Genomic DNA, 15,296 nt, shown 5'->3' with positions numbered 1-15,296 from the left:
TCTGAGGCCCATATTCAGCACAGGAGCCTATGTAACCTCTGCATTCCTATAGGTCTGAGTTCACATTCTGTGGTCATGGCTAGGAACATTCCAGGCTGCTAGTACAGAACCCATCTTCCTCGAGTGGTAGAGTATGTTGCTCAACCTCCCTTTGGAGAATAGAACAGTCCCTACCACTGTTGATCCACATTAAGGACAAGGTACTATAGGGGCCCACAAAAGGGTCCATTATGTTGTTCCTGGTGGATAAGACCACTGACAGTGGCCAGAGGGATGTTAGAGGTCTAGGTCCATCATGTGTGGGAATCCTGAGGCTCCCTGACTAGGGCCCCAGGTGATGGGATGGCCTGATAGTGACTAAAGAGTCATCATTAAAGCATGCCAGCCTCTTGCAATTATACAGATTTTGTAGTCCTTACTTTGTCTGGCACGGTTAGCTTTGGAGTGATTGAGGGAAGTGAAACAGGAAGTATGTGAGGAGGGTGTCTAGGTCTAAGTGGAAACTATTTCATTAGTTACTTTATAGTGTCTTTTTTAGGTCTTTCTACTTGCTGCATTTATTGACTTACTGAAAACTATTTTGCACTTTTGCTTTAAGGTATATATTTTCCTTTATCTTGCGGATACATGTGTACATATGTCCTATCTCATGGGCCCTGGTCTATATCTAGGTTTTGAGGTTTTGTTAGGAAGTGCACCACCTGAAATGAAATTAGGCAGTCCTATAAGCTAGCAAAGGTATCACCAGAGTAACGAAGCTGGAGGGTTGACATTCCATGCTTGACATCTGTGGACACAGTCTGAAATAAAACATGTTGAGATGGTACTGGTTGCATTGATTAGGTTGGGGTCAGCAGATGCAGTATCAATTGAGAGAATTGGTATGAATTGAGAAAAACACGCAGCAAAGTGGGCCCCACCCTAGAGGTTCCACAACTGGGTGAAATATGGGTTTTTTAGAGAATGAGGAAGGTTCTATTGTCTTAGGGTTTAAGAAGGCAATAGATAGTTGTTACTATAACCAAATTATTTGGCAATTGGGTTAACTTTGAAAATCCCATTGTTAGAATTTGCCCTATCATACAAGACCTCACCATAATCTGTCCTTTATGCTCTTTACATATAGTTGTATCCTATAAAGTGATGCCACCAGTTGCTTCTGTTCTCCTTCATCTAAGCTTATTAAATCACCTGATTTAATATTTCAAGAACAAGTCATTATTAGAAATGTATTAGCAATTTCAGCCCACTGTTAAAATTCAATCTGATTATCAATTTGAAGCCTTGAGTGCTTAGATTGAATGAATATATACTCAGAGCTATGGTCTATGCATCAAAAAGTTTGAGACATTCAATCCATTTTCCCCTCTCAGATTAATTAAATAGTGATTTGTGAGACTATGAGTTAATAGGAGTGTATATTAACACCATTCCCACCACCAAATATCTGTGCCCCTCTCCCTCTCCACCCTTCACAGTGAAGCTGAACATCTAGCCTCCTCCTCCCCCAGAGATTTTTACTTTGATGCCATACTCCAAACTCAGTCATATTCTGCTTTGAATTTCCCTTTCTGTTCTTCCTAGTGAGGTAGGGCTCTGGGAATTTGGGGTTCTAGGTCTGTCATTGTTTCTTAAGTACCACCTAAGAATGAGATCATCTAAAGATTCTTTTTAAGAGATCCCAATTTTGATATAAATAAACAAAGAGCACTGCCTTATTTTTATGTGAGTAAATGGAGGGACACCAGCCAGGATCTAGAGAAAACACACTATTCACCATTATAATTTCTCATTCATAACATCTTCTCAACACAAGTATACTTGCTATTTTTCTTTAGATTCAGAGCATATATCTGTTTACGTTTGCCATGTAACACTGGAATCAGTCTGATCTGAACTTAGCATTTTCTACATAATTGTGAGCTTTTCTATTAAGTCAGATTGCTAAATTTCTATTCCTAGCCTGAAGTTCTTCATTCACAAATCCTTCTGGAGTCATTCAGACAATGCCAAGCAGCAAAAACTACTTAAAACTAGTTATTCAACACATCATATTGCATACTAGATAACAATTGGACTGAAAATACATGGTTTATATTGTTCTGGTTTTGCTAATGTAGCTTAAAACTGGAGACACTAAGTTTAGTTCACACAATCATAAAACTGTGCTGTTGTGTATAACTGAAACCAATAGGGTATCAACAATTTGGCTGGATTATTGATGAGACTTTTTTTCTATAAACACATTATTTCCACTTCTAAATGAAAGATTATAAAACAGAGAAACATAGAGTAAGCTTTTTGTTTGAAAACCAGAAGCATGCTTTAATATATAATTATTTCTTACTTTTTGAGGAATCCACAGGATTGTCCAGCTAGTTTATGAATGTGTAAGAAAATTCTTTAATTGCCTTCGACTACCTGATTTTCTTTGCTGGCTTTGATTCATTACAAATTTTTAAGTTAGCTTTACTAAATCCCTTTTAAAACTTGAACTTCAATTTAGTCACTTCTGGTTTGGTTTCTAATAATTAATTGCCTGAGAATGGCTGGAGAGTGTTTAAGATGAGAAGGAAATTCCCAAGACAATGTCAGCAAAAATGGAACTTTCTGTGAGTCACAGAAAACAATAAAGATACCCACAGAAAAATTAGAGGAAGATATCTAGAAACTGAGAATCCCAGCAATAGTCAACTGTGCTTGAATATTGCATAAGCACAAAATGAGGTGCTGCAATTAGTCTTATACGTTTTGTGTCTTTGTGAATCCAATAAAATAGCAGCTTGTGATTAACTCCCAAGGCAAGAATCATCATGTAGAATTATGTAGTGCAGTGGTATGGGCTAGCCCTGTCCAAGACATGTTTGAAAATTTAATTACATATTACAATGTCAAGTAGTTTTTGTAATGTGGCCTAAAAACAGTACAAATTTAGATCTTAGGTGAGTTTATTTAAAAAATAATCAAACTGAAGTAGCCAGGGAAATAACAACAGGTAGAACACAAAACTCACATGCCTGAGGCTTCTAGTTAAACTGGATAACATATAATACAATGTTTCTCTAGCTTCTCTCCCTCACATATAAAAAACTTGAAATAAAATAATCATTTAAAAAATATACACAGAAAATTTGGTCTCAGGTCTCCTAGGAGTGACTCAAATGCAGGAGTCTGTTCTGAGGTCTGGGTCTTAATACAGAGATTTTATACATTATGCATATTTATGGGGAAGTTAGAAGAAATCCCTTAGGAATTCTCTCTTTTTTATCCAGGTCAATTAAACTATTAAAAACAAAACATGTTAGGGCATGAAAGAGAGAGAGTGATAGAGAAATAGAAGGGGATAAAGAGAGAGAGAAGGGGACTCACAAACTTAATGGTCACATGGTAGTCCCAGGAAGAGAGAGTCAGCCCCAAAGGCTCACCCCTTTAAAGCCAAAGACTTATAACATAGTAATAGACTCGATGTTATCCACACACTAAAGCAAATAAGGTGGGTGACACACATATCCAAGAAAGGTAATGGTTATAGGCTGATTTCTTCACATTTCACAGTCCCTTTAACAGTTGTAATGGTATGCAAGATATTTTTTAATATATATGATAATTCAACTAGCAGGAATAAATAAGGGCTAAGATTTGTTTCCCTATAAAATATACAACATGTTCCTTTTGTGAGATATCAATTGCACAAAGACTCTTTGACTCTATAATTAGTAAAATCTTGACAATGATAAACACTATTATAAATGTTACTTCCAGAAAGTGTATAGCCCATTCCTATACTACTCTACTACTCACCAAATCTCTATGACAGACTTAGAGCTAATCACTGATTGTTCTTGTTGTGACAGGGATAGATTCTGGAACTTTCCCAAGGACACAAAATAAAACATGAAAGTGTTTCATAGAAAAGAGGTGACCATCTGAGGTCCTCTACCATGCAAGTTCTAATATATAACAGGTTGAGCTATCTCCCCAGCCCAATTCTTTTCTTGTTTTCTTCTTTAGCTCTGTAACATCTATTTGGACCTCTTAAATTTTTCTAGTAAAAATCTACTTTTATCTCAAGTTCAGTGAGCATCTTTGCTACCATTACTTTGAACTTTTCTCTATGCAGCTTTCCTGTGTCTGTTTCATTACAGACCTTTCTCAGAGGTCTTGACTTGCTCTTTCCTTTGAGACATGATCCTCTGTCTCCCCATTTTTCCTGGTTCTCTGTGTTTGTTTCTGTGTATTTGTTAGTCTACCACCTCTCCTGGTCTTATAAGGATAGGCTTGTGCACATGCACATGCATTGTCCACTGTGAATAGGAAGAATGGCCCCTAATGGCTATTTGAGTTGAGCACTCTAGATGCATCTCTTCTGCAGATTAGATTCACTCCCCTTCTAAATTAATATAACATGATGGGGGTGGGTATTAACATGGCTATTGCACAGTAAGTGGGTACGTACCAGTCAAGTATGGTGCTGGATGCATTGTACTTAGCCTCATCCCAGCTGAGATGTACTGTTTCGGTATGATGGGTCAGTGTAGCCACAAGCCCATCCCAGATAAACATAAACAGTCCTTCCTTTCCTTCCTTCCTTCCTTCCTTCCTTCCTTCCTTCCTTCCTTCCTTCTTTCTCCTCTCTCTCTCTCTCCCTCTCCCTCTCCCTTTCTCACTCTCTCTCTTTCTCTTTCCTTATTTCCTTTTTTATTAGATAGGACAGATAGAAATTGAGTGGGGGAGCTAGAGATGGAGAAACAAAGAGAGACACCTGCAGCACTGCTTAATCACTAATGAAGCTTCCCCCGTAAATGGGAAGAAGGGGTTCGAACCTGGGTCCTTGCATATGTTGTTTACATGCATACCTCACTGGGTACACTACCCCCTGGCCCCTCCATTGAGAAATCTTTAAGGAGTATGGTGGTGACCTATGGTGGCTGCTAGCACTGGACAATGACCTGTCTGGCTGTCAAGCACAGGATAGTGGTGCAAGGAGATTCCAGGACTTGAGACACTCAATTGGTTCTATTTGCAAAGTATGGTGGCTCACCTACAACATTTACTAGGTTGAGATAAGAGTCCTAAAATGTTGTTTATGGAGTTAACAAAGTCATATGAAGCAGCTAAGATGTGCCTTCTGGGGATCCTCCCCAAGACTTCCTACTTCTCAGGCATATGCTACAAGAGTGGTATATGTATCTCTTTCACGTGTGTCTCAGATACTTTTTCACACTTCTGTTACTGCACTTCATCCCTGGACATGTAATTCTATGTCTATAGTATTTTTAACTCTATTTAATTTAACCAATATACCCAAAATATACTGAATCATTACAGAATTGTTGCCAGGAGGGTACATTTCCACATTCCCCCAAGATGGATGTCAAGACATTTCATCATTCACCAAACCATCATTTTATTCCTCCATAGGGACTTAGATCTCCAGTGTCTCTCTATTTCTCTACTTAACCCCCTCTGAGTCCCTATATCTGTTGCAATAGACTATAGTCCATTGAAGTTTCATCATGTGTTCTTCCTTGCTTTGCTTCTTAGTTCCCATTTATGAGTGAGATCATCCAGTGTTTGTCCTCCTCCTGACTTACTTTGTTGAGAGTGGTTTCTTCCAGTTCTACTCATGTTATATAGCAAAAGAGATTTTTCCTTTTTTATTTAATTAATTTATTTCTAAAATAAAATATAGAAAATATTGACAAAACCATGGGATAAGAGGGATAAAATTCCACAAAGTTCCCACCACCAGAGTTCCATATCTCATCCCCTCTATGGGAAGCTTTTGTATCCTTTATACTTTCTGGGAGTATGGACCCAGGATTGTTATGGGATACAAAAGGTGGAAGGTCTGGCTTCTGTAATTGCTTCTCTACTGGTCTTAGGCACTGACAGGTCTATCCACACTCCCAGCCCGTTTCTTTCCTTCCCTATTTGGGCAGGGCTTCCGAGAGATAGGATCCAGGGCACACTGGTGAGGTCGTCTGCCAAGGGGAGTCAGGTTGACATCTGCAATTGGTGGCTGAAGAAACATTAAGATATAAAGAATATGTTGAAGAAAAAAAAGATATATAGAACAAATTGTTTAATAATCTGGAACCTAGAGGCAAGAATATAACAGATGAGATTTGTGGTTTCCATTTTAGAAAAAGTTAGTAGGTCTATTTTAGGTATATTCCAAGGGACCCATGACTCTACTAATTTTTGCCTGAGTCTGACAGCTAACATGCAGATGGACCAAAGGTATTACCTAAGGAGATGGTGCCAGAGTTGGAAATAGGACTAGAAAGCTAGGTCAGGGGAGGGGAAAAAGGTAGATTTTATCATCTCTTACTTTATATGCCACAATTTTCTTAAGCACCTACCTATCTGTTGTTGAACTCTTGTTTTCAAACGCTAGCTATTACAAGTAGTGCTGCCATGCACAAAGATCTCTTTAGATACATATTTTATTTTGTCCTTTGTTCGAATGCCTAGGAGATGAGGTAATGGGGCATATGACAGGTCCATGAGTGTTCTTAGATTTCCAAAGGTTGCTTTCTATGAACTTTCAGTGCCAGGACTCCAGGGGCTTATCTCTGCCTTCAGAAAAGAAACAGGCACCAAACTCCCCAACTCTCTAGGAAATAATTTCATGCCTTTGAAATCCCTCCTGATTAGGACTCTCCATACCCAGAAGGAAGTCTTTTCCTTAGTGATAGTTTCTTTTTAAAATATCTTTATTTACTATTGAATAGAGACAGAGAGAAATAGAGATGGGAGGGGGAGATAGTAAGAGGGATGGAGAGACACCTGCAGCCCTGCTTCACCACTTGTGATGCTTGCCTCTTGCAGATGGGGACCAGGGGCTTGAACCTGGATCCTTTCACACTGTAATGTGAGCACTTATCCAGGTGTGCCACTGCCTGGCCCCCTTAGTGGCAGTTTCCTACCTTTCTATGCTGACCTTTTATCCTTTGTTGCAAAATCCCTATTTGTCTGTTTTCTAGGTTTTCTTCTATCTCCATGACCTCAATTTAGCAGCAATTTAATGTTAGCCCCAGTTACTTGGTCCTTTACTTTTAAGTCATAGATTTAGTTTAGGGAGTCACTAACATTCTAGAAATCTACTTTATCTACCTAAAAATGCATGTGCTAAATAATGTCTAAAGTCACTAGGCTGAATTCGCATGGCCAATTAAGTGGAGAAGTCAAGGAACAGACTAACATCCATCTTTACTCCCAGCATCACATATACCAGGAGAATACTCTCATTCTTGCTTTCACTCTTTCTCTCCTATATTAACAAAGAAGCCTTTTTTCATATCACTCATATGATATAATTTTTTCTTACATCATTAACTTGACAGAGTTTGGGGGAGCAACTGGCAATTGTTCAGTAGAACCACTGATTAGGTATCAAGTTTATTGTGGGAAGTGGAGGTAGGAGGAGGATGGGAGAGAAAGGCACAGACTCTCTTCTTAGAAAGCAACATGCAGTTGGGGAGCCAGGAAGCTATCAAATAATATGTGCAAATAATATCTATCAATTACAAAATGCCCTAAAAGAAACATGCGTTGTATAAAGATCTTGACTGTTTAGGTAACACTCCTCAGTGAAGTTATCACTTCTGTTGTCATTTATTTGTCACTTACACTAAGCCAGTTAGCATAAGTTATTTATTTTTTAATTTTTATTTATAAAAAGGAAACACTGACAAAACCATAGGATATGAGGGTTACAACACACAATTCCCACCACTAGAATTCTGTATCCCACCCCTCCCCTGATATTTATTGGAAAGAGGGGGAGATGACTTTACTGTTAATTAGAAAGTATAATTACTTTCATTTGTGAAGTATGCTTATTTGGACTGTACTGAACATTATTACAGATAAATGTGACCTGCTAAATCAAAGACACTCATTTTAAGTTTCTGTAGACATTTTTTTTAGAAATATTTAGGGGATCTAAAGTTGGCTCACTCACTAGAATATACATGTTACCACCTGCTGGGACTCAGGTTCAAACCCCAAGCCAGTTCATCAGAATGCCTCAAGAAGGGAAGCTTCATGAGTGGTGCTATCATGTCTCTCCTTTTCTCCTCCTCTCTCACTCTGTAAAGGAAAGAACAGAAAAAATTGTCACCAGAAATGGTGGAGTTATGCATGCACTGAGCCCCAGAGATAATCCTGGTGGAGAAAAAAAAATGTAACTCATTATCAGATTTAAGCAACTGAAAGTTACCAATGACTAATTGAATCCCACTTAAGTTGAAACAATGAATATAATTATATATATGTATATATATTATAAAATGGAGATATTGACAAAACCATAGGATAAGAGGGGTCCAATTCCACACAGTTCCCACCACCAGAACTTACCCAATCCCCTCCCTTGATAGCTTCCCTATTCTTTATCCCTCTGGGACTATGGACCCAGAATCATTATGGGGTGCAGAAGGTGGAAGGTCTGGCTTCTGTAATTGCTTCCCTGTTGAACATGGGCATTGGCAGGTAGATCCATACTCCCAGTCTGTCTGTCTCTTTCCCTAGTGGGGCAGGGCTCTGGGGAGGTGGGGCTCCAGGACGCATTGGTGGGGTCATCTGCCCAGGGAAGTCAGGTTGGCATCATGGTAGTATCTGGAACACGGTGGCTGAAAAAGAGTTAAGATATAAAGCAGAACAAAGTGTTGACTAATCATGAACCTAAAGGCAAGAATATTGCAGATGAAGACTTGGGGGGTCTCCATTTTGGAAAAAGCTAGTAGGTCTATTTTAGGTATATTACAAGGGGCCCTTGGCTTTACTACTTTTTGCCTTCGCCTGACAGCTAACATGCAGGTGGACCAAAGGTATTGTCTGGGGAAATGGTGTCATCGTTGGAAGAAGGACTAGAAAGCTGGATCAGGGAAGTGAGTAGCTCTAAAATATGGGAAAAGTGTATAAATATTTTTTTTAAATAATTTATTTCTTTATTGGGGAATTAATGCTTTATATTCAACAGTAAATACAATAGTTTGTACATGCATAACATTCCCCAGATTCCCATTTAACAATACAACCCCCACTATGTCATTCATCATCTTTCATGGACCTGTATTCTCCCCACCCACCCACCCCAGAGTCTTTTACTTTGGTGTAATACTCCAATTCCATTTCAGGTTCGACTTGTGTTTTCTTTTCTAATCTTGTTTTTCAACTTCGGCCTGAGAGTGAGATCATCCCATATTCATCCTTCTGTTTCTGACTTATTTCACTCAACATGATTTTCTCAAGGTCCATCCAAGATCAGCTGAAAACGGTGAAGTCACCATTCTTTACAGCTGAGTAGTATTCCATTGTGTATATATACCACAACTTGCTCAGCCACTCATCTGTTGTTGGACACCTGGGTTGCTTCCAGGTTTTGGCTATTACAAATTGTGCTGCCAAGAACATATGTGTACACAGATCTTTTTGGATGGATGTGTTGGGTTCCTTAGGATATATCCCCAGGAGATGAATTGCAGGGTCATAGGGTAGCCTTCTGAGAGTTCTCCAGACTGTTCTCCACAGAGGTTGGACCAATTGACATTCCCACCAGCAGTGCAGGAGGGTTCCTTTGACCCCACACCCTCTCCAGCATTTGCTGCTGTTACCTTTTCGGAAAAGTGTATAAATATTATTAACTCTAAACTCCATTGATTTGATCTGGTCCCATATTCAGCACAGGAGCCTATGTAACCTTTGCATCCCATGTAGGTCTAAGCTCGCATACTGTGGTCAAGGCCAAGAATATTCCAAGTTGTACTAATTTCAGGACCCATCTTCCTCTAGTGGTAGGGTATGTTGCCCAACCTCCCTTCAGAGAATGTAATTATGTTTTTAATTAGCTACTCATTATTAATTCATTTACTTATTTGGTAATTTAATAAAATTGCTATTAACCCTAATAGTAGTTATTACCAGTAGTGGAAGTATAGTTCTGTGTAGGATTCATTCGCTCATCTCAAGGTAAGTTTTTTTTTTTTAAATCACCCACCACTGACAGGTGCTTCTTTTTTTGTTTTTAAGGTTTTAAAATTTTTTTTAAGTATTTTATTTATTTTATTTTTGAGAGAGATGCAGAGAAAGACACAGAGATAAACACCAGAGCACTACACAGCTCTGGCTTATTGTGGTGCAGGAGATTGAACCTGGGACTTCGGAGCCCCAGGCATGAGAGTCTCTTTGCATAACCATTATGCTATCTACCCCCAGCCCTCTAGATAAGTTTTAACATGCTGAGATCATAAAAAATAGAAGGAAATTCTGCATTTGAATCCTTACTTTATTTCTCTTTTAATTTATTATCTTCTTTAACAGGACAGACTTTGCAACTTGGAGGAACCAACCATGGATTTCAGGCATGTGAAGAACTATTTATCCTGGCTCTACTATCAATACCAAATCATTAGCTGTTGTGCTGTCTTGGAGCCCTGGGAGCAGTCCATGTTCAATACCATCTTACTAACCATTTTTGCTATGGTGGTGTACACAGCCTATGTTTTTATCCCAATTCATGTTCGTTTGGCTTGGGAATTTTTTTCCAAAATATGTGGCTATCACAGTACAATTTCAAGCTAATCTTGTTTGCATTCTGTGACTTGAAGCTGAGTATGTGTATGTTGCTTACAATTAATGACTACATAGCCTTTCACGACTTGACCTGAACAACTCTCTCTTCTCTATGCACTTACATCTTGCCTGGAATTTGGGCAGAGACAGACCACAGACAACACAATGATGTTACCTCACATAACATAGTCTCTCAATTAGAATTTATATCTTTAGATTTTTTAATCAGAAATTTTCATATCAAATTTTTCTGAAAAGTGGGTTTCTAAAAGATCCACCAGAATCATATTTAAAGTACTCCCTTGATTCTTATTCTATACTAAAGGTTATATTTTTAAAAATTGTTCATAGGTTACTGTCATAAATATCCTACCTGTGCATACAACATATAAAATGTTACTATTTTAATATGTTAATAGTCATATATGTTAATCTAATCTGTTACTCCTTAAAGTTCTTTTATTTTAAGTCAAAAGGCTAGGTAGATTATAGGCAGTCATCTCCTTTCAGACATGCTTCATGAATTGTTTCAAATATCTCTGAAAGTCTGACTGTATAATAGTTTACAATCAACAATGTTGATTTTAGATACTCCACTAAGTATTACAAGGCAAAATAATTTTAAGTGTAAGAAGCAAAATTGAACTGAAATAAATCCAGATAGTGTGAATTTGTGATGCTGCATTAACTTACAGGCATAATGCTGGGGGGAGAAAGAGGAAAGAAATTGCCTTCTATGTGTTGTTTCACTCAGTGGAGCTAATGGTGGAAGCACACGTTAGCTTACAGGAATAAAAGCTAATAAATAGACGACTGGAAGTAATATTCTGCCAGCAGGAATTCAGCCAAGTTAAATGTACTGATATAGTGGCTCTTGCAGAGCAATACCAAGATTTAATAAATTTATTTCAAAGTGTTTATGTTAAAAGCAAATACAAGTTTTTAATTATAATGCTGCATCAAATGTGAATGCCAAAGACAAATTTTTGCAGTTTTTCCTTCATCTTAATAAATATTAATGTTAGCAATTCTGAAGGGTAAAAAAATGTGAGTTGTTTTTGGATAATAATGGTACCCTAGCATTATGATAGAAATTTTTCAAGGAAAGCTAAAGAGAAAATGTTTAGCATGCTAAATTTATTTGCATGTTTGTTTAAAAATATTACCTGTTTTGAAAATAAACAAACTCCAGACATATATCTGTTCATTTTTGCAAAATAAAATTTGATTAAATTTTATAAATAAAACAATCACTACTATATTTGCTTTTTTCTCTCATTTTGCAATAAATGTCTAGGTACTTAAATCTATATTTCTCTCCCAAATCATCACTTCTGACTAGCTGAATATGGTAACTTATCTTAAAATGATAGGATAATACACTTATTGGGCTAGGTAGGGCCTTAACAGGTACACAACCCATGTTTGTGTCCTGGCAGCACATAAGAGGTATCATGACCCCAGGACACTGTAACAGTAGAACTTCTCCTGGGGCCATGATACGTCAATACCTTTTAACTTATAAAATACTTCTTCTGTGGAGAAGGTATTAAATGCTAGTTTAATTTTTCTTTTTATCAGAAGAAGAGACAGAGAAAAATAGAACTAGCACTTATTAGTATCTTCTCCATTGAAGAAGTGTTTTATAAGTTGAAAAGGGTACTGAGTAATAGAACCAAGAACATGATAAAGGTGTATTTCTTATTTAAGGCTTGAGAGCTACTCATGACAGAGCAAGTCCAGGTCAGAACTACACTAGGCCCCAAGATATTAGCCACTAATACCATGAGAAGACAATGTGAGAAAATAAAAATTGTTCAAAATGAGGTCACCAACATGTTAGAAAGCGGAACACCATCAAATGCAAGGGATAAGCATATGTGGAGAGAGCCCAGGTCAGGGGAAAAAATCTCAGGTCCCCATTTCTACCTTTCTACCTACCTGAGTGTTGCATTTGCCCATTTTTATGCTGTCCAGGTTCATGTTCCTATTTTAAAATATGACTTTCCCTTTTAAATATTTAACAGAGGATTCTCAGTTAAGTATAAACTTGGATGCATTCCCAGTTCACAGTGATTCAACACCCTTAGGAAACTCTGCTAAGTATTCTTAGAATTCAGTCACAAAGATACTACAGTAAACTTCTTAAAATCCTCCTTCTAAAAATAAGAGTTAAAATAAATGTGAATAGAAACTGTAAAGGTTATTTCAAACCACTGCCAAAGATGCCTCTCTAAAGGTAAGCATTTCCTCTTGACAATACGAATAGTAAATAGAGGGCTTTGGGATGGTGGTTTCTGCAGCCAATGTTGGTGACTCCATCTACAGCTGTAGTACCAGTGAGAACAAAAAAACATTTCACACCTCCTACTCATGAACCCAAATACAAATCAGAAAAGGAGTTTTAAGAGTATGCCCGAAAAACAGGGTTAGTCATTCCTCCTGAACATTTGGAGCATCCCTTACATCTGGCCTGTACAGCTGACATCTTTGATGCCTATGTACCTCCTCAGGGTGATGCTCAACTGTCATCTCCTTCAAAGGAAGGACTAGCACAGAGAACTGAGTGTTTAAAGAAGAATTTGGCATCAAAATTGTCAATACAGAAAATAAAAGAATATGATGCTAATTTTAAAATAAAAGACTTTCCTGAAAAAGCCATATCTTCATTGAAGCTCATCTTTGTCTAAACAACTGAGACCATGACAGACTTCATAGCTTGGTTACTGAAAACTGTTTTCCGGACATAGTCTGGGACATCAAATATAAGACCGTCCGTTGGAGCTTTGTGGAATCTTTAGAATCCCAGGTGGTTCAGATTCGCTGTTCTCATCTGCTAAACCAGGGCAACAAGTTTGGTCAGATCACTGTGCGCACGCATACCCAACAGAATCTGGCCATATATGACCGGTTTGGTCAGTTGATGTACGGGCAAGAAGATGTGCCAAAGGTTGTGCTGGAGTACATAGTATTTGAAAAGCACCTGACAAACCCCTATGGGAGGTGAAGAATGCATGGCAAAATTATCCCTTCATGGGCACCCCCTAAACAGCCCATTCTTAAGATGGTAATGATTCCTGGCTCCCAGCTGAAACCATAGAAAGGCTATGAAGAGCCATAAGGAGAGGTCCAAAAGCCTCAGCTTGCCTGATGACAAAAAATATCTCCTAAAGTTAAGCATGGGTGATGAGATGGCTAGAACTGTGAAGTTATCATCCCCGTCTTTCTGTAGAAAACAAAACAAAAAACTACCTTGGTTCTCTCCTGTCCTCTTGGGTCTTTTTAGCAGTTTAATCTTTGACTGCCACAAGGTGATAGGTGGGTCCTAGTGGAAGGCTGCTGTATACAGCACTGGACACATTTCTTGAACTTTCTCCAAGTTCAGGTGAAAGTCAGTGTGCATCAGAACATATGACTCATGACTCCTGCAGCAGGGAATATCAGGGGCTGACAGAATTTTCCTTCTAATCAAAGGCTAGGGATTGAGTTTGGAAAAAAAAAAAAAAACACTGTCAGAGATGGGCAGACTGGTGGGCTCTATTTCTCATGTTTCATGAGAGTAGGCTGACCTTCAAATAGCAGTAATAGAGCTGGGAGAACACTCACCCAGAAGAGTGAATGCTTTGTCATGTGTAAGACCCTTGGTATGATGTGGGAGCACCATAGCATTGGGAAAGTACCACATATGGAGGAGTGGTCCTCTGGTGTCTGCTCCAAAAGTTGGCTTGGGAATGGTGTAATCACACGTGCTCACCACCCCAGCACAATAAAAACTTTGCAGCAACAGAAGATAATATTAATTATGAGTGATGTGACTTTTCAGGAGGTTGAGATTTGGGAGGAATAATTAGTGTTTATAAAACATGCTATTATTTAAGAGGGTCTTTTCTCATATACTGACTTAACATTTGTATTTCATTGAAGATTATAAATAAAATAAATCAATCCCTCAAAATAGTAAATATCTGATCCAAAAATTATAATCAGATAAGGTTTGTTGACAATCCTATCTGTGTACAGAGGAAAATCTCTCTACCTCTTTGCCTGCTGTGTCAGTTTTCTAGACTAGGCAAAGATGTTTCTTACCTTAACCATGGCTAGCTTAGATTAGAAACATTCCTCATATACTTTTGTTTTTATTTTGTTATTTTATAATATTAATTTTTCCAAATAATTTTATTTGAAAATCATGATGTACAGTACAGTTGTTAACATAAGGGTATAACTTCTTATGTCCTTATAGTATTTATATGCATACCACACCAACCACCAACCCAAATCCCTCTTGACCACTGTATACAGGGTAGGTGATGTCCTCTCCCACACATACACACCTTCTCCTAGTTCATCTTTGCTAAAATATACCCTATCCAGTCCAAGTTTCACAGTGTTTCCCTTTTCTTGCCTTACTTCTTTTCTTTTTAATAATTTTTTTCTTTATTAGGGAATTAATGTTTTACATTCAACAGTAAATACAATAGTTTGTACATGCATAACATTCCCCAGATTCCCATTTAACAATACAACCCCCACTATGTCATTCATCATCTTTCATGGACCTGTATTCTCCCCACCCACCCACCCCAGAGTCTTTTACTTTGGTGTAATACTCCAATTCCATTTCAGGTTCGACTTGTGTTTTCTTTTCTAATCTTGTTTTTCAACTTCGGCCTGAGAGTGAGATCATCCCATATTCATCCTTCTGTTTCTGACTT

The 15,296-nt window shown here is 38.0% G+C and overlaps 1 protein-coding gene and 1 pseudogene across 10 annotated transcripts in view; both read left to right on the top strand.

Annotated features, from left to right (window-relative positions):
* The window catches only part of SPTSSB (serine palmitoyltransferase small subunit B), a 41,927-nt gene extending 31,211 nt beyond the window's left edge, over nucleotides 1-10,716 (top strand). For all 10 annotated transcript variants that reach the window (XM_060203292.1, XM_060203287.1, XM_060203291.1 and 7 more), the window contains one exon: nucleotides 10,330-10,716. In XM_060203292.1, the coding sequence (XP_060059275.1) occupies nucleotides 10,360-10,590 (231 nt within the window). In that variant the 5' untranslated portion in view covers nucleotides 10,330-10,359 and the 3' untranslated portion in view covers nucleotides 10,591-10,716. The remainder of the gene's footprint in view (nucleotides 1-10,329) is intronic.
* A 1,590-nt stretch (nucleotides 10,717-12,306) lies between these two features.
* LOC103119411 (large ribosomal subunit protein mL45-like) lies at nucleotides 12,307-13,987 on the top strand (annotated as a pseudogene).
* The last annotated feature ends 1,309 nt before the right edge of the window (nucleotides 13,988-15,296 follow it).

This window comes from Erinaceus europaeus, chromosome 12 (assembly GCF_950295315.1).
Source record: "Erinaceus europaeus chromosome 12, mEriEur2.1, whole genome shotgun sequence".
Lineage (NCBI taxonomy): Eukaryota > Metazoa > Chordata > Mammalia > Eulipotyphla > Erinaceidae > Erinaceus > Erinaceus europaeus.
This window is presented reverse-complemented; position numbering and strand designations above follow the sequence as displayed.